Here is a 24,601-nt window from a genome sequence, read left to right as displayed (position 1 = left end):
TAATATTTGTGCACACAGTGTAAATATGTTTTGCTCCTCTGGCAAGTGATGGTTTGGTCCAGAATTTTATTCTGGGCCTGAGGAGCTTCACGTCACGGCTCAGGAAATTCCCAACTCTGCTAGTGTTATTGTGGGAGACTCTAATAATAAAACAACTAGGCAGTGGGAATTTCTAATTACAGGACCTGTCATCCTGGAGTCTCTCAGTGTGAAGTAATATAGCAGCACTGGCCCCTCTATGGGGCTGCTGGGGGAGGTTCGAGTTCTATAGAAGCACATTGTTCACATAGTTGTATCATGGAGTGACACATTAGATATGCCTTAGTCTGTAGAAGCTAAACATGACATAGGAAAGCCCCCTAAAGGGCCTAAAATATAAAAAAATAAACAATGACACAAATGAAAAAATAGAACAAAGACTGAGAAAGTGTAAACTGTGTGTGAACCTGCACAGGATTCCATTCTCCTAAACAATATGGGGGAGATTTATCAAAACTTGTCCAGAGGAAAAGTTGCCCAGTTGCCCATAGCAACCAATCAGATCGCTTCTTTCATTTTGCAGAGGCCTTGTTAAAAATGAAAGAAGCGATCTGATTGGTTGCTATGGGCAACTGGGCAACTTTTGCTCTGGACAGGTTTTGATAAATCTCCCCCTATGTGTGTGTATATATATATATATATATATGTGTATGTATTTATATATATACATATATATATATATATATATATATATATATATATGTTAAAGGGGTATTCCAGGATTTTTTTTAATTTGACTATGCCACTGGGGCTATAAATAATATAGTTTCTGTACCTGTGTGTGATAGTTTTCTCACAATTCTTCTGTGATTTTTCACCCCAATATTTATTTTTAACAGCATACAAAATGACTGTCGTCTCAGATTTTTCCCAGTTGTCAGCTGATGACAGGGAGCCTGTCTGCTTCAATGGGTGGAGCGATCGCTTGGTGGGAGAGAGATCAATCTGCAACTAATGCAACAGCTGTAGGTACTCTGATTGAAAACCACAGGTCTTTTGAATGGATGCAGCTCATTTATGTTTCAATGGGTGGGGTGGCTGATGTGTGGGAGGGAGGAAAATGGAATTATGGGATTTGTAGGCAAAAGAAGAAAACTCAAACAGGAAATACCAGTTCACAAAAAGCTAGCCACAGTGTTATGGTAATCTCACAACATAGCCATTTAGCCCCAAGACAAGTGCAGATCCTTCCTAAGCATGTCCATTACTGTCTGCCAGGTACGTACTAAAATCTCCTTATGGTGGATAACCCCTTTAATTCTTCACATTAAAATGCTCTTGTGGTAATGGAACAAAAACAGACCCGGCGCCCGCCGGGTCTGTTTTTGTTTCATTACCACGTGGGCGTTTTTTAATGTGAAGAATTAAAAGCTAAGTTTTAACAAGGTGAGTGCCCATATTTTTTTCTTATTTACCTAATAGTTATTTTTATGGTGTATAGTGCTGGTAACAACTCTATTGAAGTGTTTTTTCTGGCATCATACTATATGGCACTGATAGATATGGTTATTTGTAAGCAATATGGCAATATAAATAAAAGAAGAGTGCCAACAGAAGGAACTGCGCAGGTTATAGCGTTCTGTAGAGTTCTGCTGCCTTTCTCTTGTATAAGCCACGGATAGGACCTTCCATTCCTGCTTATTTAGATGTAATCTCATAAAACCACAGCTACGGAGGAGCATGAATCCTGCTGTGCAGCCCATCTGTTTTATATACTGAATGTCTGTGACACTCCTGAGGTAGTAAGTCCTATCTATCTACTCACCTCCTTACAGTTATTTTTATTCCTGGGCATTGCTGTGGACAATGTCCTGAAACTGGGGTTGTGGTCAAGGAGTTGTCTATGGCCGTGCTTAGGAATGAAGGAAACTGTGGGAATAAGGTTATTGTCTGGGGTCTGTATTACTTTAAGGGGTCTGGTCTGGGGTCTGTATTACTATAGCATTCTGGAATCTGTATCAATTAACCTTATCAAGTCTGTGTTTATTTGTTACAGGGTCTGAATTGGAGGTTTTCGTTTTTTTGGTGCTCCAGTTTGGGGTCTGTATTTATTTAGGAGTGCTCATCATTTATATAAAGGGGTAATCCGCCCCTAGACATCTTAACCTCTATCTAAAGGATAGGGGATAAGATGTCTGAATGCGGGGGTCCCGCCACTGGGACTCCATATAGCATTCATATAGAACGCTAGGTGCAGGTAGCCGGGGTTGTAACGCCACATCCTCGCCCCTCGTGAGCTCACGCCACCACCCCTCAATGGAAGTCTATGGGAGGGGGCGTGACGGCCGTCACGCCCCCTCCCATAGACTTGCATAAAGGGGGGCATAGCGTGATGTCATGACCCCCACGGAGCGTTCAGAAAAAAGGTTCTGAATGCTGGGGCAGCAGAGTACCCCTTTAAGGGTGTCTGGGGTCTGTATTTGTTTTGAAGGTCTAGTCTAGGTTTTTTTCTTTATTTCTTTAGAGGAAGTCTGTATTGGTTTAGAGGTACTAGGATCTGTATTTCTTTAGAGGGTCTGGTCTTGGGTCTGTGTTACTTCAAGGAGTCTGTATTTTTTTATTAGGTCTATCCTGTGTTCCGTATTACTTTAGTTGGTCTACCCTCGGGTCTGTGTTACTTTAGGGAGTCTGTATTTGTTTACAGGGTCTATCCCAGTGTCTATATCACTTTAGAAAGTCTGTGTTTGTTTGCAGGGTCTATCCCAGTGTCTATATCACTTTAGAAAGTCTGTGTTTGTTTGCAGGGTCTATACTGTGATCTGTACTATTGTAGGGACTCTGTATTTGTTTAGAATTATTGGTTTGGGTCTGTATTACTGTAGAGAGTCTCCATTTTTTAAGAGGGTCTATACTGTGATCTGTATTACTGTAGGGAGTCTGTATTTGTTTAGAGGGTCTATCCTCGTATCTGTATTATTGTAGGGAGTCTGTATTTGTTTAGAGGGTCTATCCTGGGATCTGTATCACTGAAGGGAGTCTGTATTTCTTTAGAGGGTCTTTTCTGGGGTCCGCATTAATTTAGAGAGTCTGTATATGTTTAGAGGGTCTATCCTGGGATCTGTAGTACTGTAGGGAGTCTGCATTTGTTTAGAGGGTCTGATTTGGGATCTGTATTACTTAAAGGGGTACTCCGCCCCTAGACATCTTATCCCCTATCCAAACGTGTTCGCTCTGTGTTCGCTCTTCACACAGAGTTCGCTCTGTGCGTAATGACGGGCGATACAGGAGACGGAGCAGCGTGACGTCATGGCCCCCGCCCCTCGTGACATCACGGCCTGTCCCCTTAATGCAAGTCTATGGCAGGGGGCGTGATGACCGCCACGCCCCCTCCCATAGACTTGTATTGAGGAGGGGCGGGCCGTGATGTCACAAGGGGAGGAGCCGTGACGTAACGATGCTCTGGCCCCTGTATTGCGTGCAGAGCGAACTCACTCTGTGCAGCAATGATAGCGCGGTGCCGCAGCGGGGATCCCGGGGTCCACAGCAGCGGGACCGCGGCGATCTGACATCTTAGCCTCTATCCTTTGGATAGGGGATAAGATGTCTAGGGGCGGAGTACCCCTTTAAGGGAGACTGGTTTTGAGTTTGTATTTATTTAGGTGATCTGGTCTGCATTACCTTTGGGGGTCTGATGTCTGTTTTTTGTTAGGCTGTCTGGTCTGGCGTCCATATTAGTTTACGTGCTCTAACCTGAAGTCTGAGATGTGATGAGAATTGTTGGATGTGACATAAGGGAATACTGGCATTACCCTAGAGCACTGGGCAGGCTTATCAAATATTAGAATGTCTAGGGGATAATAAGTTAATAATCTATGAAGATATGCCCCTGTTTGGGAAATTCCTGTATTGCTGATCTGGAAATCCCCCAACACTCTTCACCTTCTCTCTTACAAGAAAAGAAACTGCAAGTGAGACTTATAAAGGAAGAGGACAGAGGAAGAACAGAGGAAGAACAGAGGAAGGGTCTGTCACCACATAGAGGCAAAACATCTCAGGATATACTGTAGGTAGAGATCGGATAAAGATACAGCAGCACAGAACAGTGCAGAAAGTTGGTGCTTGTTACAAGTAACCACAGTGGTTTCCCATATTACCGCCCCTTGTCTGAGATCACTATTGGGGGCTGGAACTGAGATAAGCTGCAGAGCCAGATACTTCACGAGAAGCAGAGAGAGAACTGGATTTGATCTGAACAAGACAGTAACCATAGAAGAAGGGGACCATAAGACTACAAGAAAGACATCCCGAGGATATTACAAGGCTGCGCCTTTTTCTTCTTTTGTGGACAATCTACCCTCATCTCTGTACCCGCCATCTGGAATTAACCCCTTACTGCTGCAGCACATCTCACCATGAGGACTCGACAGATTCTGCTTGTACTGTTTACCCTTATACTGGTTTACCAAGGTAGGTCCTGCGGAATCGGCATGATGGGGTGGTGGCACACGGTAAGGTTTATGGCCACCCGCCAGCTACAGATATAACCGACCTATGTGATTTATTCAGCACAACTCACTATGGGTATAGAAAGGTATTGTTTTACTATAATAAAAAATATATACCAGGAAAGGTTAAAGGACCATAACATGTATAGAAGAAAAACGAGACACAGGGGATATGATAGAAATATTTATTATATACATAAAGGGAATCAACACAGTAAAGGAGGAGAGGAGATTTATATAGGAGGAAAACTACCACAAGAGGACATAGAGTTATATAAACTGGTCAAGGTTTCTGCAGTAACATGAGGAAGTATTACTTTACTGAGAGAGTAGTGGATGCATGGAATAGCCTTCCTGCAGAAGTGGTCGCTGCAAATACAGTGAAGGAGTTTAAGCATGTATGAGATAGGCATAAGGCTATCCTTCATATAAGATAAGGATAGGTATAAGGCTATCCTTCATATAAGATAGAGATAGGCATGAGGCCATCCTTCATATAAGATAGGGATATACATAAAGCTATTCTTCATATAAGATAGGGATAGGTATAAGGCTATCCTTCATATAAGATAGAAATAGGCATAAGGCTATCCTTCATATAAGATAGGGATATACATAAGGCTATCTTAAGTATAAGATAGGGATAGTCATAAGGCTATCTTTTGTATAAGATAAGGATAGGCATAAGGCTATCCTTCATATAAGATAGGGATAGGTATAAGGCTATCCTTCATATAAGATAGGGATATACATAAGGCTATCCATCATATAAGATAGGGATATACATAAGGCTATCCTAAGTATAAGATAGGGATAGGCATAAGGCTATCCTTCATATAAGATAGAGATAAGCATAAGGCTATCCTTCATATAAGATAGGGATAGGCATAAGGTTATTCTTCATATAAGATAGGGATAGGCACAATATTCAGAATATTTGGCAAACTAGATGGGCCAAATGGTTCTTGTCTGCCGACACATTCTATGTTTCTATCAATGCAATGCAGTGGTGCAAATCATCTAGTGATGGTGCAAATCACTTGGCGGTGGTGCAGATTACCTAGTTGTGTTGCAGATCATCTAGCGGTGGTGCAGATTACCTAGTTGTGTTTCAGATCATCTAGCAGTGGTGCAGATCATCTAGTGGTGGTGCAGATCATCTAGCAGTGGTGCAGATCATCTAGTGGTGGTGCAGATCATCTAGCAGTGGTGCAGATCATCTAGCGGTGGTGCAAATCATCTAGCGGTAGAGCAGATCATCTAGCGGTAGAGCAGATCATCTAGCGGTGGTGCAGATCATCTAGCGGTGGTGCAAATCATCTAGCGGTAGAGCAGATCATCTAGCGGTAGAGCAGATCATCTAGCGGTGGTGCAGATCATCTAGCGGTGGTGCAGACAATCTAGCGGTGGTGAAGATCATCTAGCGGTGGTGAAGATCATCAAGCGGTGGTGCAGATAATTTAACGGTGGTGCAGATCATCTGGTATTTCAATGACCAGTCCTGAACCCCCTCTATAAGCTAAGCCAATCTCTAGGTCTAAATCACTGGATGCCAATTCGTGTGTAACAATTATGGAGTCTGAAAGAACTGGAGGGGGGGGGGAACAGTTTGCTTGTCCCCAGGGGACCTGCACTGTGTAATAGGGGTATTCCATGCCAGGATAACACCAGGGTAATTCCACTCAACAGAGTTGTTATTGTAGCTGGGTTTTCGAGATCACTTTAAAAAGGAATCCATTAAGTGATCTTTTATCTATTCATATACTTGACAATTTTCAGAAAGGGACATCAGAGAGAAAAATAAAGGGTGTACAAAGTGGCATGCTGTGAGCACCATTCAAAATGTTTGGCCCTGTGCCTTATCCATTTAGATAGGATACCATGCCCTCCAGACAATGGCATTAAAAGCTCACATAGTACATTTAACCTTCGTATGACCACAGACCAGAACCCTAAACTAATTTAAACCACACGCCAAATCCCACATAAATTAATAGGGCCCACAGACCGGAGACCATTAAGGCTAGGATTACATATGTCCGGCAAACATAATCCCAGCCTAAATCTTGACGCAACTGATGACAATATGCATCAGTTGTCATCATTTGTGAAGCATCCGGCATCCATTTTGTTTTGTCAACGCCACAAGGGGAACACAGCAAGGTGCCTTCCCTGTCTGGTTCCGTCCAGCGAGTCCGATCATCCGGTGTCCAAACTGAGATGCCGGATGATTGTGAACTGTCTGATCACTTCTCCTGGATGGAAACGCTGCAGGACGACTGATATATGTAAAGGAGGCCTAACAAATACAAATCACAGACCAGAGACCATAAACAAATACAAATCACAGACCAGAGACCATAAACAAATACAAATCACAGACCAGAGACCATAAACAAATACAAATCACAGACCAGAGACCATAAACAAATACAAATCACAGACCAGAGACCATAAACAAATATAAATCACAGACCAGAGACCATAAACAAATCACAGACCAGAGACCATAAACAAATACAAATCACAGACCAGAGACCATAAACAAATACAAATCACAGACCAGAGACCATAAACAAATACAAATCACAGACCAGAGACCATAAACAAATACAAATCACAGACCAGAGACCATAAACAAATACAAATCACAGACCAGAGACCATAAACAAATACAAATCACAGACCAGAGACCATAAACAAATACAAATCACAGACCAGAGACCATAAACAAATACAAATCACAGACCAGAGACCATAAACAAATACAAATCACAGACCAGAGACCATAAACAAATATAAATCACAGACCAGAGACCATAAACAAATATAAATCACAGACCAGAGACCATAAACAAATACAAATCACAGACCAGAGACCATAAACAAATACAAATCACAGACCAGAGACCATAAACAAATACAAATCACAGACCAGAGACCATAAACAAATACAAATCACAGACCAGAGACCATAAACAAATACAAATCACAGACCAGAGACCATAAACAAATACAAATCACAGACCAGAGACCATAAACAAATACAAATCACAGACCAGAGACCATAAACAAATATAAATCACAGACCAGAGACCATAAACAAATATAAATCACAAACCAGAGACCATAAACAAATACAAATCACAGACCAGAGACCATAAACAAATACAAATCACAGACCAGAGACCATAAACAAATACAAATCACAGACCAGAGACCATAAACAAATACAAATCACAGACCAGAGACCATAAACAAATACAAATCACAGACCAGAGACCATAAACAAATACAAATCACAGACCAGAGAGTATAAACAAATACAAATCACAGACCAGAGACCATAAACAAATACAAATCACAGACCAGAGACCATAAACAAATACAAATCACAGATCAGAGACCATAAACAAATACAAATCACAGACCAGAGACCATAAACAAATACAAATCACAGACCAGAGACCGTAAACAAATTGAAATCACAGACCAGAGACCGTAAACAAATACAAATCACAGACCAGAGACCATAAACAAATACAAATCACAGACCAGAGACCATAAACAAATACAAATCACAGACCAGAGACCATAAACAAATACAAATCACAGACCAGAGATAAGGAGTCCAAACCAGAACCACCTTCATACAGACCCCAGAATTAAAGGGGTATTCGGGGCAAAAAATCTTATCCCCTATCCAAAGTATGTCTGATCATGGGGGGCCTGCTGCTGGGACCCCCAGCGATCTCCCTGCAGTACCAGCATTCTATGTGGGGCTGCATCTCAAGTTTCAGAAACCTCCGGGTTTCCGGGACTGGGGACGTCACGCCACGCCCCTCCATTCATGTCTATGGGAGGGGAGCCTTAATTGGCTAGAACCCCCTTAAAAAAAGAATCCCAGACCGATACCCTCTAAATACAGACACCAAACCACAGGCATGACTCCCAGACCAGAATTATTAATGGGGGTTCCCATCAACCCCCTACTACAGCCAGATATCGGAAAAGGGGGCAGTGCATGAGCTCCATGTGTTCTATCTATCTATTTACATAGAATACAATGGGGAACTTCATTCACAATATACTCTCTTTTATTTCCCTACATCAAACCACAGACTTTAGTTTTCCCATGAATGGACTCAAAATTCAGAAACAGATCATTCAAATTAAATCGGGGCAAATTCAGATTTCTTTCTGTTTCTTTCTACTTAATGATAAGTAGTTTATTTTAATTTTTTTTATTAGAGTAACCCCCCTTTTACTCAATGAGTTTACTTTCTAATCTCGTTGTTGTAGGAAGTAAAAAATTGATAAGGTTTACATCACGAAAATTATCCTCCAGAATTTTTGTACTACATGTATTATTTTTATAGATTATTAAAGTCATCAGAAAGACCAAAGAGTCTATTGAAAATGGCAGAATGTGACCCTATGCGGGGGAGGGGAATAGCAGTCATGGTGCTCCACATCCACACACTTATTTTACATCCCTGTGTTGCTCCCGACACTAGTGAGTAGCTTCAGTACAGTTTTCGGACATCTCCAACGCTTCCATAGAAATGAATGGATCGTGTGCCGTCTACCGGTAGATGACACGCACTTCTCATTTACAGCCAGTGTCCGGTTCCAGTGATTGCGAAGGGTCCCAGTGGTCAACCCCATGCGATCAGCTACTTATCCTCTATCCTGTGGATAGGGGATAAGTTAGTTTTGGCTGGAGTTCTCTTTTACAATAGGCCATAACTATTTGACTGGGTGATCTGACTTCAAGGAGCCCTACTAAGCAGCACAATAAAAAGTTGCAGTATCAGATACAACTGCTATCTTTCATATAGTGTTTTATGTAGTTCATGAAGGAGGCCTAATGGTCTCTGGAGTCAGACCCCACCACTGAATTACTTGTGGCTTATTTTCCAGACACCCCTTTAATTTCCCTTCCCCACAATTGCTATAATGCTCTAAATTTTAAAACGAAAAAACAAAAAGGTTCCCGCATGAGTAAAAAACGGCAAAGATATCCAACCTTCAATGGCTGATAAGATAGACTCTGATTTGTGGTGAGCAAATATTATTCACAGACCTTCATTGTGTCATATTTTCCGAAGGGTAAACCACCTAGAATCTGTCGAATGGAGTAAGTTCCTCATTGTATATATAGACGTTTCTTTGCAGTTTGTTTGTTTAGTTGTTTTTTTTTACCAAAAAAGGGCATTGTGTTATTAACCAGAATATTTCAGTTTAATATATGACATAATATAACTGTCCATTAGAAATACCCATAAAAAAAACAATGCTCCAAAAAATAAAGGGAACACTAAGATAACACATCCTAGATCTGAATGAACTAATCGTATGAAATACTTTCGTCTTTACATAGTTGAATGAGCTGACAACAAAATCACACAAAAATTATCAATGGAAATCAAATTTATCAACCCATGGAGGTCTGGATATGGAGTCACACTCAAAATCATTGGAAAACCCCACTACAGGCTGATCCAACTTTATGTAATGTCCTTAAAACAAGTCACAATGAGGCTCAGTAGTGTGTGTGGCCTCCATGTGCCCGTATGACTTCCCTACAATGCCTGGGCATGCTCCTGATGAGGTGGTGGATGGCCTCCCAGACCTGGACTAAAGCATCTGACAACTCCTGGACAGTCTGTGGTGCAACGTGGCATTGGTGGATGGAGCGAGACATGATGTCCCAGATGTGCTCAATCGGATTCAGGTCTGGGGAACGGGCGGGCCAGTCCATAGCATCAATGCCTTCCTCTTGCAGGAACTGCTGACACACTCCAGCAACATGAGGTCTAGCATTGTCTTGCATTAGGAGGAACCCAGGGCCAACCGCACCAGCATATGGTCTCACAAGGAGTCTGAAAATCTCATCTCAGTACCTAATGGCAGTCAGGCTACCTCTGGCAAGCACACGGAGGGCTGTGCGGCCCCCCCAAAGAAATGCCACCCCACACCATTACTGACCTACCACCAAACCAGTCATGCTGGAAGATGTTGCAGGCAGCAGAATGTCTCCGGGGCGTCTCTAGACTCTGTGACATGTGCTCAGTGTAAATATGCTTTTGTCTGGGAAGAGCACAGGGTGCCAGTGGCGAATTTGCCAAACTTGGTGTTCTCTGGCAAATGCCAAATGTCCTGCACGGTGTTGGGCTGGAAGCACAACCCCCACCTGTGGACGTCGGGCCCTCATACCACCCTCATGGAGTCTGTTTCTGACTGTTTGAGTGGAAACATGCACATTTGTGGCCTGCTGTAGGTCATGTTGCAGGGCTCTGGCAGTGCTCCTCCTGCTCCTCCTTGCACAAAGGCAGAGGTAGCAGTCCTGCTGCTGGGTTGTTGTCCTCCTATGGCCTCCTCCACGTCTCCTGATGTACTGGCCTGTCTCCTGGTAGCGCCTCCATGCTCTGGACACTACGCTGACAGACACAGCAAACCTTCTTGCCACAGCTCGCATTGATGTGTCATCCTGGATGAGCAGCACTACCTGAGCCACTTGTGTGGGTTGTAGACTCCGTCTCATGCTACCACTAGAGTGAAAGCACTGCCAGCATTGAAAAGTGACCAAAACATCAGCCAGAAAGCATAGCAATTGAGAAGTGGTCTGTGGTCACCACCTGCAAAACCACTCCTTTATTGGGGGGGTGTATTGCTAATTGCCTATAATTTCTACCTGTTGTCTGTCCCATTTGCACAACAGCATGTGAAATTGATTGTCAATCAGTGTTCTTCCTGAGTGGACAGTGTGATTTCACAGAAGTGTCAATGACTTGGAGTTACATTGTGTTGTTTAGGTGTTCCCTTTATTTTTTTGAGCAGTGTATAATAGTTATAGGAATTTCACAAGCATTTCGGGTCAGCTTCGAGTTATCTTCTTTGGTAGACAAAGTAGAGCTATACAGCGTACCTCTTTTTGTCATGGGGTGATCACTAAGCAGAAAGACAACCATTAGTCATCCAACCATGTGGTCACTGTAAATATAGGTTTAGAGGTAATAGTTGCATTATTCTCAATAGCAGATTAGTGTTGCTCACGAATATTCGCAATTCGAATATTATTCGCGAATATCGCATATTTGCGAATTCGCGAATTTCGCGAATATAGCGCTATATATTCGTAATTACGAATATTGTTATATATTTTTTTTTTTTTTCACAGTACACATCACAGTGATCACCCCTCTCTGCTTCCAGCTTTGTGTGGTGTAAAGAAGGCTGTATTACTACTGTGTGAGACTGGCGTGTGAAAATTCGCATATGCGAAAATTAGCATATGCTAATTTTCGCATATGCGAATGTTCGCGTATATAAATTTTGTATATGCTAATATTCACATATGTTGATTTTCGCATACGCGCATTTTCGCATATGCGAAAATAAAACGAGAATATAACGAATATGCGAATATTCTTGAATATATGACGAATATTCGTCCATATATTCGCGAATATTCGCGAATTCGAATATGGCCTATGCCGCTCAACACTATAGCAGATGACAGCGGCCAAGCTCTGTCTGTGTGCAAAGCTACACGTCTGGTTAGTCTCATTGTACAGAACCCATAATGTAAAATACCATGGAATGTAGGGTTAAAGGGGTACTCCGGTGGAAAACCTTTTTTTTTTTTTTTAAATCAACTGGTGCCAGAAAGTTAAACAGATTTGTAAATTACTTCTATTAAAAAAAATCTTAATTCTGCTAAATACTACAGAGGAAATGGTTTTCTTTTTGGAACACAGAGCTCTCTGCTGACATCATGACCACAGTGCTCTCTGCTGACATCTCTGTCCATTTTAAGAACTGTCCAGAGTAGGAGAAAATCCCCATAGCAAACATATGCTGCTCTGGACAGTTCCTAAAATGGACAGAGATGTCAGCAGAGAGCACTGTGCTCATGATGTCAGCAGAGAGCACTGTGTTCCAAAAAGAAAACCATTTCCTCTGTAGTATACAGACCCTAAAAAGTACTGGAAATATTAAAAAAAATTTAATAGAAGTAATTTACAAATCTTTCTTACATAGAAGAATTAAATACCGGCACCAGTAACCTATTTAAACGGCTCGTATGTCAGAGTGCTATCAGAGGGGGCTGCTCCGGTGTGTTCCTGCGGCTGTTGGTGTTCGTGGTGCAAGCGTACAAAGAAGAAACAGTCCATACTAGTATAGGAGAAATAATACGCTGCACTCACCAGACTTCCAACGAAAGTGTCATCTTTATTCATATAAGATAAAACACGCCAGCAGGTACAGCAGGAGAGCGGGCACACAGGCAAGCGGGGGGAGTGGCAACGGTCCGTCGCCACTCCCCCCGCTTGCCTGTGTGCCCGCTCTCCCGCTGTACCTGCTGGTGTGTTTTATCTTATATGAATAAAGAAGACACTTTCGTTGGAAGTCTGGTGAGTGCAGCGTATTGGCTGTCCGGGCATGCTGGGAGTTGTAGTTTTGCAACATCTTAAGGTCCGCAGGTTGAAGAACACTGTCCTATACTTTACATTGTATTTGGTTCAGAATCTTTATTTTCCAGATTTCTATCCTATAAAATTAGGTGCGTCTTATATGCCGGAGCATCTTATATGCCGAAAAATACGGTAGGTGAGGGAGATCAGATCAGAGATATATGGAGGGAACAGCTTGTGAATGGCGTTGTCTGTTATCGTGAGCAGTTTACACGGAATTTGTCGGGCAATGGCTAAACAGAGAAGGGTTAGGTAAACGGTATGGGCATAGGGAAGAGACAGAGGAGAAGTGAGGTGAGAGGTGGATTAGTCGGGCAACAGAGTTGGAGATTGGAGCGGAGACAGAGGAGGAGATTTATCAAAACCTGTGCAGAGGAAAAGTTGCTGAGTTGCCCATAGCAACCAATCAGATCGCTACTTTCATTTTTAACACAAGGCCTCTGCAAAATGAAAGAAGCGATCTGATTGGTTGCTATGGGCAACTCAGCAACTATTCCTCTGCGCAGGTTTTGATAAATCTCCCCCCAGAGTGTTTAATGAATGTTCCTTTTGGGGAAAAGTTTTATTATAAAAGAATGTAAAAATATAAATATAATAACAGAAATAAAATGTATACCCCCATACATGTATGTGTGTATACCAACTATGCCTAAAACCAATGTTTTATTTAGGTTTTGTTCTGCCCAAAGCCTAGCTAAACTCAGGCACCCCCTCCTCCTATGAAGGGTGCCATATATATATATATATATATATATATATATATATACACACAGTGACCCCTCGACCTACGATGGCCCCGACATTCGATAATTTCAACATACGATGGTCTCTCAGAGGCAGCATCAACATACGATGCTTTTGTATGTCGGGGCCATCGCATAAACGGCTATCCGGCAGCGCAGACTGCTTCAGCTGCCACCGGATAGCCGTTTACGGTGCCCAGTGAGCTCCGGTGATGTCTCTTACCTGTCCTCGGGGCTCTGGTGCGTCCTCTTCGGGATCCTCTGCATCGTCGTCGCTCTCCATCGTCGTCATCATGTTGCTGCGCACGCCGTCCCGTCATCCAATAGGAGCGGCGTGCATAGCGACGTGATGGCGGCGACGGAGAGCGCGGATGCCGGGGAAGTAGAGGCCTTGCCGGAACGTCGGGGACACCTCGGGGACGTGGCGACATCGATTAACGGCGACATCCCGGGCAGCGGTGTCGGGTCCGGAGCGGCGGGGACAGGTGAGTACAACTTCCTCTAACAGTGGTCTACAACCTGCATACCTCCAGATGTTGCAAAACTACAACACCCAGAATGCCCGGACAGCCAACGGCTGTCCGGGCATGCTGGGTGTTGTAGTTTTGCAACATCTGGAGGTCCGCAGGTTGTAGACCACTGTCCTATACTTTACATTGCACGGATCCCTCAGCATGCAATGGTTTCAAAAAACGATGGTCCATTTGGAACAGATTACCATCGTATGTTGAGGGACCACTGTATGTATATATATATATATATATATATATATATATATAACAGTGTATACAGACAGATAATATATTTACTGTATATGGTGATGACAGGGTTAGGGGTTTACAAGTTGGGACTAAGCATTCGGAGATCCGTTCGGACCAGTGGTTTATCATGGAGAGACATTTTTGCCGCCCTCCTAGGTCTTGTTGGCTTAGTGATAAATATGCCACCACCCTAGCACCAAAGTAATAGCCCTAACTAAGCCATATTATATATATATATATATATATATATATATATATATATATATATATATATATATGAAAAGAGACAATGGAGACACTGTAGAGGACACAATATATATATATATATATATATATATATATATATATATATATATATACAGTATATATATATGTATATATATATATATATATATATATATATACATATATACATAAAGATGATAATAGGCAGCACACAAAAATTAGTGCAAAAGAAAGTGTTCTTTATTCCATATACGAGACAACGTTTCAGCAATCTCACATCGCCATTTTCAAATGGCGATGTGAAAATGGCGATGTGAGATCGCTGAAACGTTGTCTCGTATATGGAATAACGAACACTTTCTTTTGCAATAATTTTTGTGTGCTGCCTATTATCATCTTTATCTAAAGCGGGATCGGAGCACCGAGATCCAATTGGCGTGCACCCCTGGGACTTTTTACTTGATGTGCTGCTTACTATTGATCTATACATATATATATATATATATATATATATATATATATATATATATATATATATATATATATATGTACACACACACACACACACATTTTTTTTTAGGTTTCTCTGTATGTGATTAGATGAAGAATTTCTCCTTGCTTTGCAGAATATTCACTGACTATAAACCAGCATCCATGCTCCATATTATCCCGGGGCTCTGTGTAATCTAATCCGAGTTGGCTTCCACTTCCTTGTAATAATTTCCTGTGGTCACAGACTTATTCTCCCCTTTACACACTAAGCATGTGAAGGGTAGTGTTGAGCGGCATAGGCCATATTCGAATTCGCGAATATTCGCGAATATATGGACGAATATTCGTCATATATTCGCGAATATTCGCATATTTGTAATATTGGCGTTTTATTTTCGCATAAACGAAAAATTCGCGAATGCGAAAATTAACATATGCGAAAACTTAGCATATACAAAATTAACGCAAGCGAAAATTCGAATATGCGAAAATTAGCATATGCAAATGTTCGCATATGCGAAACTTCGCGCGGCAGTATTACAGCCTTCTTTACACCACACAAGCTGAAAGCAGAGAGGGATGATCACTGTGATGTGTACTGTGAAAAAAAAAATTACCAAAAAAATAAAAATGACAAAAAAAATAAAACGAATATTCGTAATTACGAATATATAGTGCCATATTCGCGAATATTCGCGAATTCGCGAATATGCGATATTCGCGAATAAAATTCGCATTGCGAATATTCGCGAGCAACACTAGTGAAGGGCCAGATTGTCACGGTGCTGGTCAGTGTCTTAGTTCTATAAGGTCATAAATAATCCGAGGGGAAGAATGCTTCTGTACGAAGAGTATGGTGTCCTGCAACCCTCTAGATCAGTGGTCTTCAAACTGTGGACCTCCAGATGTTGCAAAACCACAACTCACAGCATGCCCGGACAACGGCTGTCCGGGCATGCTGGGAGTTGTGGTTTTGCAACTGCTGGAGGCCCACAACTTGGAGACCACTGGTCTAGATCGATGCAAAGATAAACTTGTTCGATAGCAACTCAATAAAGATAGTCCATTCCCAGAGATGATGAATTTTTATTTTACTACATTAAAATCCTCAACTTTTGGTCATTCCACAGTCATGACAGCTGACGCGTTTCGGGTGCTGACATATCCCTTAATCATAGCATTCAAGAAGAAGAGACACAAGGCTTTTAAAAGCAATAAAATGACCAATCCTACGTAAGAATCAAAGTCACATGATAAATCAATAAGTGAAAGAGTACTAAAATAGACCTAAAATAATATCACCCATCCATAGGATAGGAGGTAAATCTTTGACCGTTGGGACCCCTGCGATCTCCAGAACGGGGCCCTGGCTCTTGTTATTGAAAGGAGCGGTAGATGACATGCGCTCCATTTATTTTCTATGGGAGCTTCGGAGATATCCCATAGAGAATGAATGGTGTACATGCTATCCACCACTTCATTCATGGGGCTCTGTTCTATAGATTACAGGGGTCCGAGAGGACAAATATTCTGGATTTTAATGTTAAAAAAATAAAATAAAATAATAGAAAAAAATGATATATTGGTCCTATTTTCTGTTGGCTGAATTATTAATATAGTAACATGGCACAAATAAATGCATAAATCCATCCAGTTCTGCCAATTTGTCTATGACGTTTCTTAGTTCCCTTATAACCCGGAGGTGAATGTCATACAGGCCCAGTCATTTGTCTATATTAATCTTCTTAAGGCGACATTAACTGTCATTAAATAAAGAAATTATATTATCCCTCTACATTTCCTTATATTTTCTTGGATTCAGAGGAAAATTTTTTTGATAGATTTGCTATCTCCTCATGACATTTCCACTCTCATTGCTTTTTGAACAGCTGACACTCTAACAGCTAAGAGTGTCAGCTGTTCAAAAAGCAATGAAAGTGGAAATGTCATGAGGAGATAGCAAATCTATCAAAATTTTAACCTTTCTCCTATTTATATAATTGAAGAACACCGCCCCTAGACATCTTATCCCCTATCCAAAGGATAGGGGATAAGATGTCAGATCGCCGTGGTCCCGCTGCTGGGGAGCCCGGGGATCCCTGCTGCGGCACCTCACTATCATTACAGCACAGAGCGAGTTCGCTCTGTGCGTAATGACGGGCGATACAGGGGACGGAGCAGCGTGACGTCATGGCTCCGCCCCTCCTGACATCATGGCCCGTCCCCTTAATGCAAGTCTATGGCAGGGGGCGTGATGACCGCCACGCCCCCTCCCATAGACTTGTATTGAAAGGGGCGGGCCGTGATGTCAGGATGGGCGGAGCCGTGACGTAACGATGCTCCGGCCCCTGTATTGCCCGTCATTACGTCCAGAGCGAACCCGCTCTGTGCTGTAATGATAGCACAGTGCCACAGCGGGGATCCCGGGGATCCCCAGCAGCGGGAAAGCGGCGATCTGACATCTTATCCCCTATCCTTTGGATAGGGGATAAGATGTCTAGGGGCGGAGTACCCCTTTAAGTTTAGTTTCACTCTCTGTTTCCAACATGACTGGCCTTCAAGGGGATGTCCAACAAAAGAATCAAACATTGTATGGTGTTAAAAAGTATAATATAGCAACTTAATAATATGTTTTTAGTCATAGTTTCAGAGATCTTCCATATCAGCTGTGCTCTTCCCCTTGTAAGCTGTGACATCACATCACAGGCACTAAATGCAGTTTGTGCTTTCCCTCCTCTCCCCTTCCGTCAGCACGGCAAGAGACCATAGATGTGAAAAGGGGCAGCTGGTATTACTGCTCATTGCTATTTGCACCCTCTGATTAGGGGACACTCCCAATAGGGGACAAAACGCTCACAATAGGGGACAACCAGGCTTATGTGCCGGCCCTACCTTGTACACAGGGCTGTTGTCAGGGGGTACAGCCAATACATCAGTAAGGAGTCCAGGTTCACCAGCACAGAAGCAGAAAACTGCTGTTTAAACAGTGGTCTCCTGCTTCTGTGGTGAGGGGTGTTATGAAAGGCACATATTGTTACCCTTAGGGCAGATGTTATTAACCCTTAGTATTCGTGACACCAGGGCATAGTTATCCTCTACACCCCCCGAGGTATGGCCCCTGGATCCTGGGCTAGGCGCGGGACAAATAATCACTCCGCTTGAAGGTTACGGAACTACGGCAGCTTTACTGAGGCAGACAGATGTTTTAGTCTTAGCTCAGTTTAGGCCAAAGGAGATGACCAGTGATTTTAAGAGACTTATGGTCTCGCTGGGATTTGTAGTGGACTTGGACTCAATTATGCAGTCCCATGCTGACTTTAGACTTGACCTACTTGACTATGACTGACTAGACTTCTCCCCTGTATTTGCTTACCAGGCTTTGACTTTCACCTGGAGGGTGTTCACTGTGTGTGGAAGCGTGGCTGCGTGGTTAGGTGTTCTCCCTCAGAACACCAGACACTCTCAGCTCTTAACTTTACTGCTCCTCAGCATGCACTAAGACTAATCTGACTGAACTAGCTCCTCCCTGCTATATAAGGGAGCAATTTGGAGGGGTTCCATAGGTCACCCACAAGTTACCTGGTCACATGCACCTTCCCTGGTTACAAAGACTTAGCAACAACACTTAAAGGCACATTAACATGATTATAATACATTAACTCTTTATATCACAGTAGAAAGTATGAGAGTCCTGAGGAGTGTGGAGGCCAGGGGACGGGGACTGGGACTGAGTCCACCTGATAGGACCAACAGTGTACAGAAGGACCACTTCTGCACTGGGCCTCCACACTTCTGTATGTTCAGTCGGCCACATCATTTGCCCCCCCAGATCTCCCTGTGCCAAATCATCCCCCTCATTATAATCCCTGTGACACATCATTTCCCCTTGATCCCCCCCTGAGCTATTTCATTCCCCCTTTATTACTCTCTGTGCAAATTCATCATTCACCCTTTACTACCCCTTTTCCATTTCTTTCCCTCCTTTATCCCGCCTGTGCCACTTTATTCTTCCTGTGCCAAATCATTCCCCCTCACCCCTTGTACCACATCACTTTTCCCTTCCCTTCTTCCCCTGTTGTTCTTCTTACCTGGCCAGCAGGCTCAGGGGCTTTGTACAGGTTTGACGTTCTCCTCCGCGCTGCACTCATTAAGAGGCTGTGAGCAGCAACTGCGGGCACCGATGAGTGATGCTCCTGACGGTCGTGACCGCAGCCGCTTCTGCTGCTCTCAGTAAGTGTAGCACAGAAGACCTCAGGAACATGTCAAACCCGCTGAGAGCCCCTGAGCCTGCTGGCCAGGTAAGAAGAACAACAGGGGAAGGAGGGAAGGGTAAAGTGATGTGGTATAAGGGGTGAGGGGGAATGATTTGGCAGAAGACACAGTGGGGGAATAAAGTGGCACAGGGTGATAAAGGGGGAATTAAATGGCACAGGAAGAAGAAGTGGCACAGGGGGTGGTAAAGAGGGGGTGATGAATTTAAACAGAGAGTAATAAAAGGGGAATGAAATGGAACAGGAAGAAGAAGAAATGGTACAGGGAGTGGTAAAGGGGGTAATAAAAGGGGAATGAAATGGCACAAGGGGGGGGTCAAGGGGAAGGGAAAGGGATAATTTGGCACAGGGGGAATAAAGTGGCACAGAAGGGTTTAAAGGGGAAAGAATGTTGTGGCATTGGGGGAGGGGGAATTAAACAGCACTGGGAGTCTCTACTGTAATATTGCTTATTATCATGTTTTATAGGTAATTACACTCTGGAGTGAGTACATTAAAGTATTCGGTCATCTAGAAAGATTTTTTAGCCTTTTTTCCCAATAGGGGACATCTCTCAATAGTGGACACTTATTTTCCCCATGAGTGTCCACTATTGGGAGATTCTACTGTAACAGTATTATCTACATTATATTAAAAGTTTTTGTTAACGACAGGTACACTTTAAAACAAACCCTCACCCTCGCTCTTTCACTTTGGTAAAAGGTAGGTACAGAAGGAGACCATGCCCATGGGTCGTTTTTGGTGTATATCTGTGACTTTATATAGTGCGGTTAAACCGTCCCTCTGGTTCGGAGTATGGGGGTCCCAGACAGGAGTCTATGATGTCCATTTTCCTTAACAGGGTATATGGGAGCTGGTTATGTTAATGAGGCAAATACCAGAAAAGTACAGCCTCATGAATAGTACCATCTCCTAAAATTCTTGCTGCTTATCGGGTTCTCAGCAGTTCTGCATTCTGCAATTAGATCTATTAGCCTATAAGGAACAGACTGGTAAGAAATGGGTTTGGTCTACCATCTGGAGACCACAGGTCTACACAATACCAGAAAAGTGTGTGTAGTTACTAGTCAGATCCTGCTGTCACTTCCATCTGCACTTTTCCAGTTACAAAGAAGACAGGGAAAAAGGAAGAGTTCCCCATCACTACAAGGTCAGACTACACACAGTGTTTATTTGTAGTCTGTCACCATGGAGACACTATTGGAGACTTCTATTGGAGGGATTTTTTTTTAAATTAAGACTGTTTGCATAACTGTTTCAAAAGGGTACATATTCTTTCAAGATAACTAAGATAGTGTCAAAAGTGGAAACCCCGCTTTAAGTCAAAGGAGCCCTTACACAGGCAGAGCACTAATAATGAGGCGGAGGGGAATGCTCTGTCACCATTTTAGAACAGTTCTAATCTTGAATACTTTCTGTTCTATTATTGGGTGTGAGAATTGTGATGCTTAATACAAGAGGGCATCTGGAGTATGTTTGGTATGAGAGGAATTTATTGGGGGTTTCCATTACCGCCAAACACCATGACAGTAAGTGAAGCCAGCTGCTCGCTGCTCCAGCCTATTCCCCGTATCTAAATAATTCTCTGCTTCCCGCATTCATGACTTTCATTTTCATCATACTAGCAAGAAAAAAAAGAAAAAGTGGCACCGATGCCTTCAAAATGCAGCCCCCCGAGATGGATACTGGAAAACAGGGCAGGTAGCCAGGTAAATCCAGGTGCGGCGATGCTAGGACAACATGAATAGCAATCAGTAATATGTATATAGAAGAAACAAACAGGCGTCCTGCACTCACCGCATAAGTACTGGTCAGTCGGCTCCCATCTCGGGCTGCTCCTCCGGATCGGTATGCAAGGTAGAGTGGGGCGCTCAGAGGCGACTACCGGCGGTTTCACGCATAGGAATGCGCTTCTTCCGGCCCCGAGTGCAAGACGCCTGTTTGTTTCTTCTATATACGTATTACTTTCATTTTCATGGTCCTGTTTATTAGTCCACAACCTGTGTCTATTGACTTTACGCGTAAAAGCCACAATCATGATATGAGGGTTTGCGCAGGGCTACAAAAACATGGTTTCATGCTTCTAGAAACAGCATTACATCTGTCCATGAGTTGTGCCTTGTATTACAGCCCCGTTACTGTGAATGTGGCTGAGCTGCCATACCACACACAGCCAGCGGACAGGTGTGGCACTGCATCAGCCTTATTTTAATGATCCTGGACAAAACCAAAACTGCTGAGACTTTTTTAGGGTTTGTCACTAGACCTACTACAGTTTAGTGCATACAGCTCCCATGCACACCTATGTGTCTCCATGGTTACAGACTAAAATCAGACCCCCACTTTGCAAAACATCTGGGAGTACTTTATGTACTCTCTCGGTACCTTAGATTAACTCTTTCTCAGGCATCCATCTAGTATAATTTGGTACTTGGAACCCACAAGTTCACCATTAAATGATGACACGACAACTTTCACCAGACAAGTGTTTCCTGTGAAGATGTCTTTAGTTAGATGTCTGGTTTCTTAAGAAATAAGTCATCTTGAAGTGTATGAAATGATCTGACACAACTGTGTGTATAGTGGTACTGCGGCTAAGACACTTTAGTGTGGGGAGTTAGAAGCGTAAAGGAAGAAGCTCATCATCATCAGTCAAACATCTGACAGGGAACATGTCAACTCAGCATGGTATCACTTAGAGGCGTTGCGGTTGTGCCAACTCCTATGATACGATCATATGCTTGTATTACTTGTAATGATTAGATATATTGGAGTAAAGAAAATATATTCAGTATAATATGGTTGCTGCGGACCTCAGTTAGGAGGTTGTAGTAGAACATCTCATGGGCCTAGAATGATTAGTGCCCTATTCTGGATTGTTGAGTATAGTGGAATCTGCGCAGCCAACTCCACAGGTTCTTGTTCATGTGCTCCAGTAGAATAAGGCTGGGTTTGCACTACGTTTTGGACATACAGGGAATGGATCTGGATGGGGGAAGTGAAAACTGGGCACTCTCATATACCAGCAGGCCCGAGCCCCCATCTCATTAATTTGAATGAGCCAACCGGAGTCAGATAGTGACTCTGGTCGGCTCATTTTTGCCCCGTATCCGGTCCCCGTATGTCCAAAACGTAGTGTGAACCGAGCCTTAGAGAAGGTTGGACTAAAATCCCTCCTTGATCATTCATCGTATGTGTTATTATTTCATTGCCATGCAGTAGGATTGGGACCATGATGCAGTCAAACATGTCCAGTCAAAGCACCATTGGTGGTTTGAGATGGTACAGTTGTACTCTGATGGTGTAGAAGGATTTGCATGTCTTGTCTTTTAGTGTCTCTACGTGAGTGATGAATTTCCAGGCCCAGGTAGGTAGGTACCTGTCAGCACCTGTTAGTGGGTGGTTGTATAGGGATTATGAAGGGATTGTGTATCTTCTCTGGAACACAACAATGTTTGTTCTGTTTGTGTTGATGTGGTGGCCCACGGAGCTGTACCAGCTTCTGTGCTTAACTAGTCTCGGGTGTCTGTAATGTAATAAGGTTTGCTGGACAGTCAAATATGTGTATAAAGTGCTGATGGCCTATATCTCTGTGTCTACATTGCACATGTATCCTGTATTTTTATGGTCAAATATGAATACATTGAGTTCTTTACAGCATTCTAGTGGTTATCAGTTGCCTTTCTAAAAATGTATTGCAATGTGAAAAGAGCAGTGTATATAGTAACATGTCCAACTCCTTTGCCTGGGATTTGAGGATGGACCAATTCTCTAGTTAAAGAGTATAGTCCTGGTGAGGGGAGCAGATGGTGCTCTGCATCCAGAGGCGTAGCTTCTGGGCCCCAATGCAAAATCTGCAACAGGGCCCCAAATACATTACTGGTCTCTAATGGGGAAGATGTGCTTTAGGGCCCCCTTAAGCAACAGGGCCCCAGTGCAGCTGCTACCTCTGCTACATAAGGAGACTGCAAAACAGTGAGCATTACATGTAGCTGGAGTCAGGCAGTAGGCCACCATTTCCTATTCCTGTCTACAATCCATATCCAAGTCTGTTCCACCTATTGTCCCTCTACAAGGACATATCTATCTTCATCTCAAAAAGCTAAAGAATCAAGGGGTAGCCTTTGGGATAAGTATTCTGAGGCTCAATTGCAAAAGAACAGTGGGTGCCGCTTGCCTCCGTTCCTGGTCAAGGAGACATGTCTCAGCATAGTCCATAGAAGCAAGTGGAGAGGGATTCTACACAGTCTGACATGGTCCACCCCTCATGAGGTTCCTTGTCAGTTTGCTCAATTTAACGGGACACATGCTAGTACATTACAAAGTCAGTCTACATTCTCAAGACTCATTCTCAAGTCCAAGTACAAGAAAGTACCAAAGTAGACATTAACAAGTCTCACAAGAACAAATCTCACAAACGCACAGGGGACAGTGACTAATGACAAAATGTGCTTCTCCTGAGTTCAACATTGTATTCTAGAGAACTGTACAAGACTTGAGCAACTTTTCCAAGTGTTTGCATTGTACTGATCTGCCTCAGGAGTTAATTAAAGTTTATAGATGTTTTCCAAAACCCTGGCTACAAAAGTCTTTTTCCTGGACTTTGCATAAGGGGAACTACTTAATTGGAAAGGAAGTTGTGGGCTCACAGCGGGACATAGGGTTGCACCCATGAAGCCACATGACATATCAGGTACTACTACCCTCATCACACCAACCCACTGCAGGCATCACCATGTGGTCATCCTGGAGTTCCCTGGCACATCACATTGATAGGTAATGGCCATGTGGGGCTGAGTTTCTCCAGAAGGAGCAGCTTATCTTGGAGGCCATTCTTGGCTGCCCCACCAAACTAAGTAATGGGGAGAAGGGCCTTGGCAAGAGAGGCAACTGTGAGCTCTGAGGATCCTGTGTGCAGATGGGAGAAACTTCCAGAAGGTCATCACTGCAGCCTCCACCAATCTGGGCTTTATGGAAGAGTAATCAGAAAGAAGCCTCTCCTCAGTATAAGACACATAAAAGCCACCTGGGGCTTACAAATAAAGCACCTAAAAGACTCTCAGACTATAAGAAACAAGATTCTCTAGTCTGATAGAATTAAGGACAAAAGGTCCAATCTTGGTTCCAAGTATCATGTCTGCAGAA

The 24,601-nt window shown here is 43.0% G+C and overlaps 1 protein-coding gene across 2 annotated transcripts in view; it reads left to right on the top strand.

Moving 5' to 3' along the window:
• Positions 1 to 817: 817 nt before the first annotated feature.
• The window catches only part of LOC130367794 (intercellular adhesion molecule 5-like), a 37,889-nt gene continuing 14,105 nt past the window's right edge, over positions 818 to 24,601 (top strand). The window contains exons 1-2 of one of the 2 annotated variants that reach the window (XM_056570581.1): positions 818 to 1,004; positions 3,934 to 4,446. In XM_056570581.1, coding sequence (XP_056426556.1) covers positions 4,392 to 4,446 — 55 coding nt within the window. In that variant the 5' untranslated portion in view covers positions 818 to 1,004; positions 3,934 to 4,391. Of the gene's footprint in view, positions 1,005 to 3,933; positions 4,447 to 12,850; positions 12,905 to 24,601 lie in introns of those variants that run through there. The other variant, XM_056570582.1, reaches the window with a different exon arrangement.

Source organism: Hyla sarda, chromosome 4 (assembly GCF_029499605.1).
Source record: "Hyla sarda isolate aHylSar1 chromosome 4, aHylSar1.hap1, whole genome shotgun sequence".
NCBI classification, from domain to species: Eukaryota; Metazoa; Chordata; class Amphibia; order Anura; family Hylidae; genus Hyla; species Hyla sarda.
The sequence above is the reverse complement of the archived record's forward strand: the minus strand, read 5'-3'. Positions and strand labels throughout refer to the sequence as shown.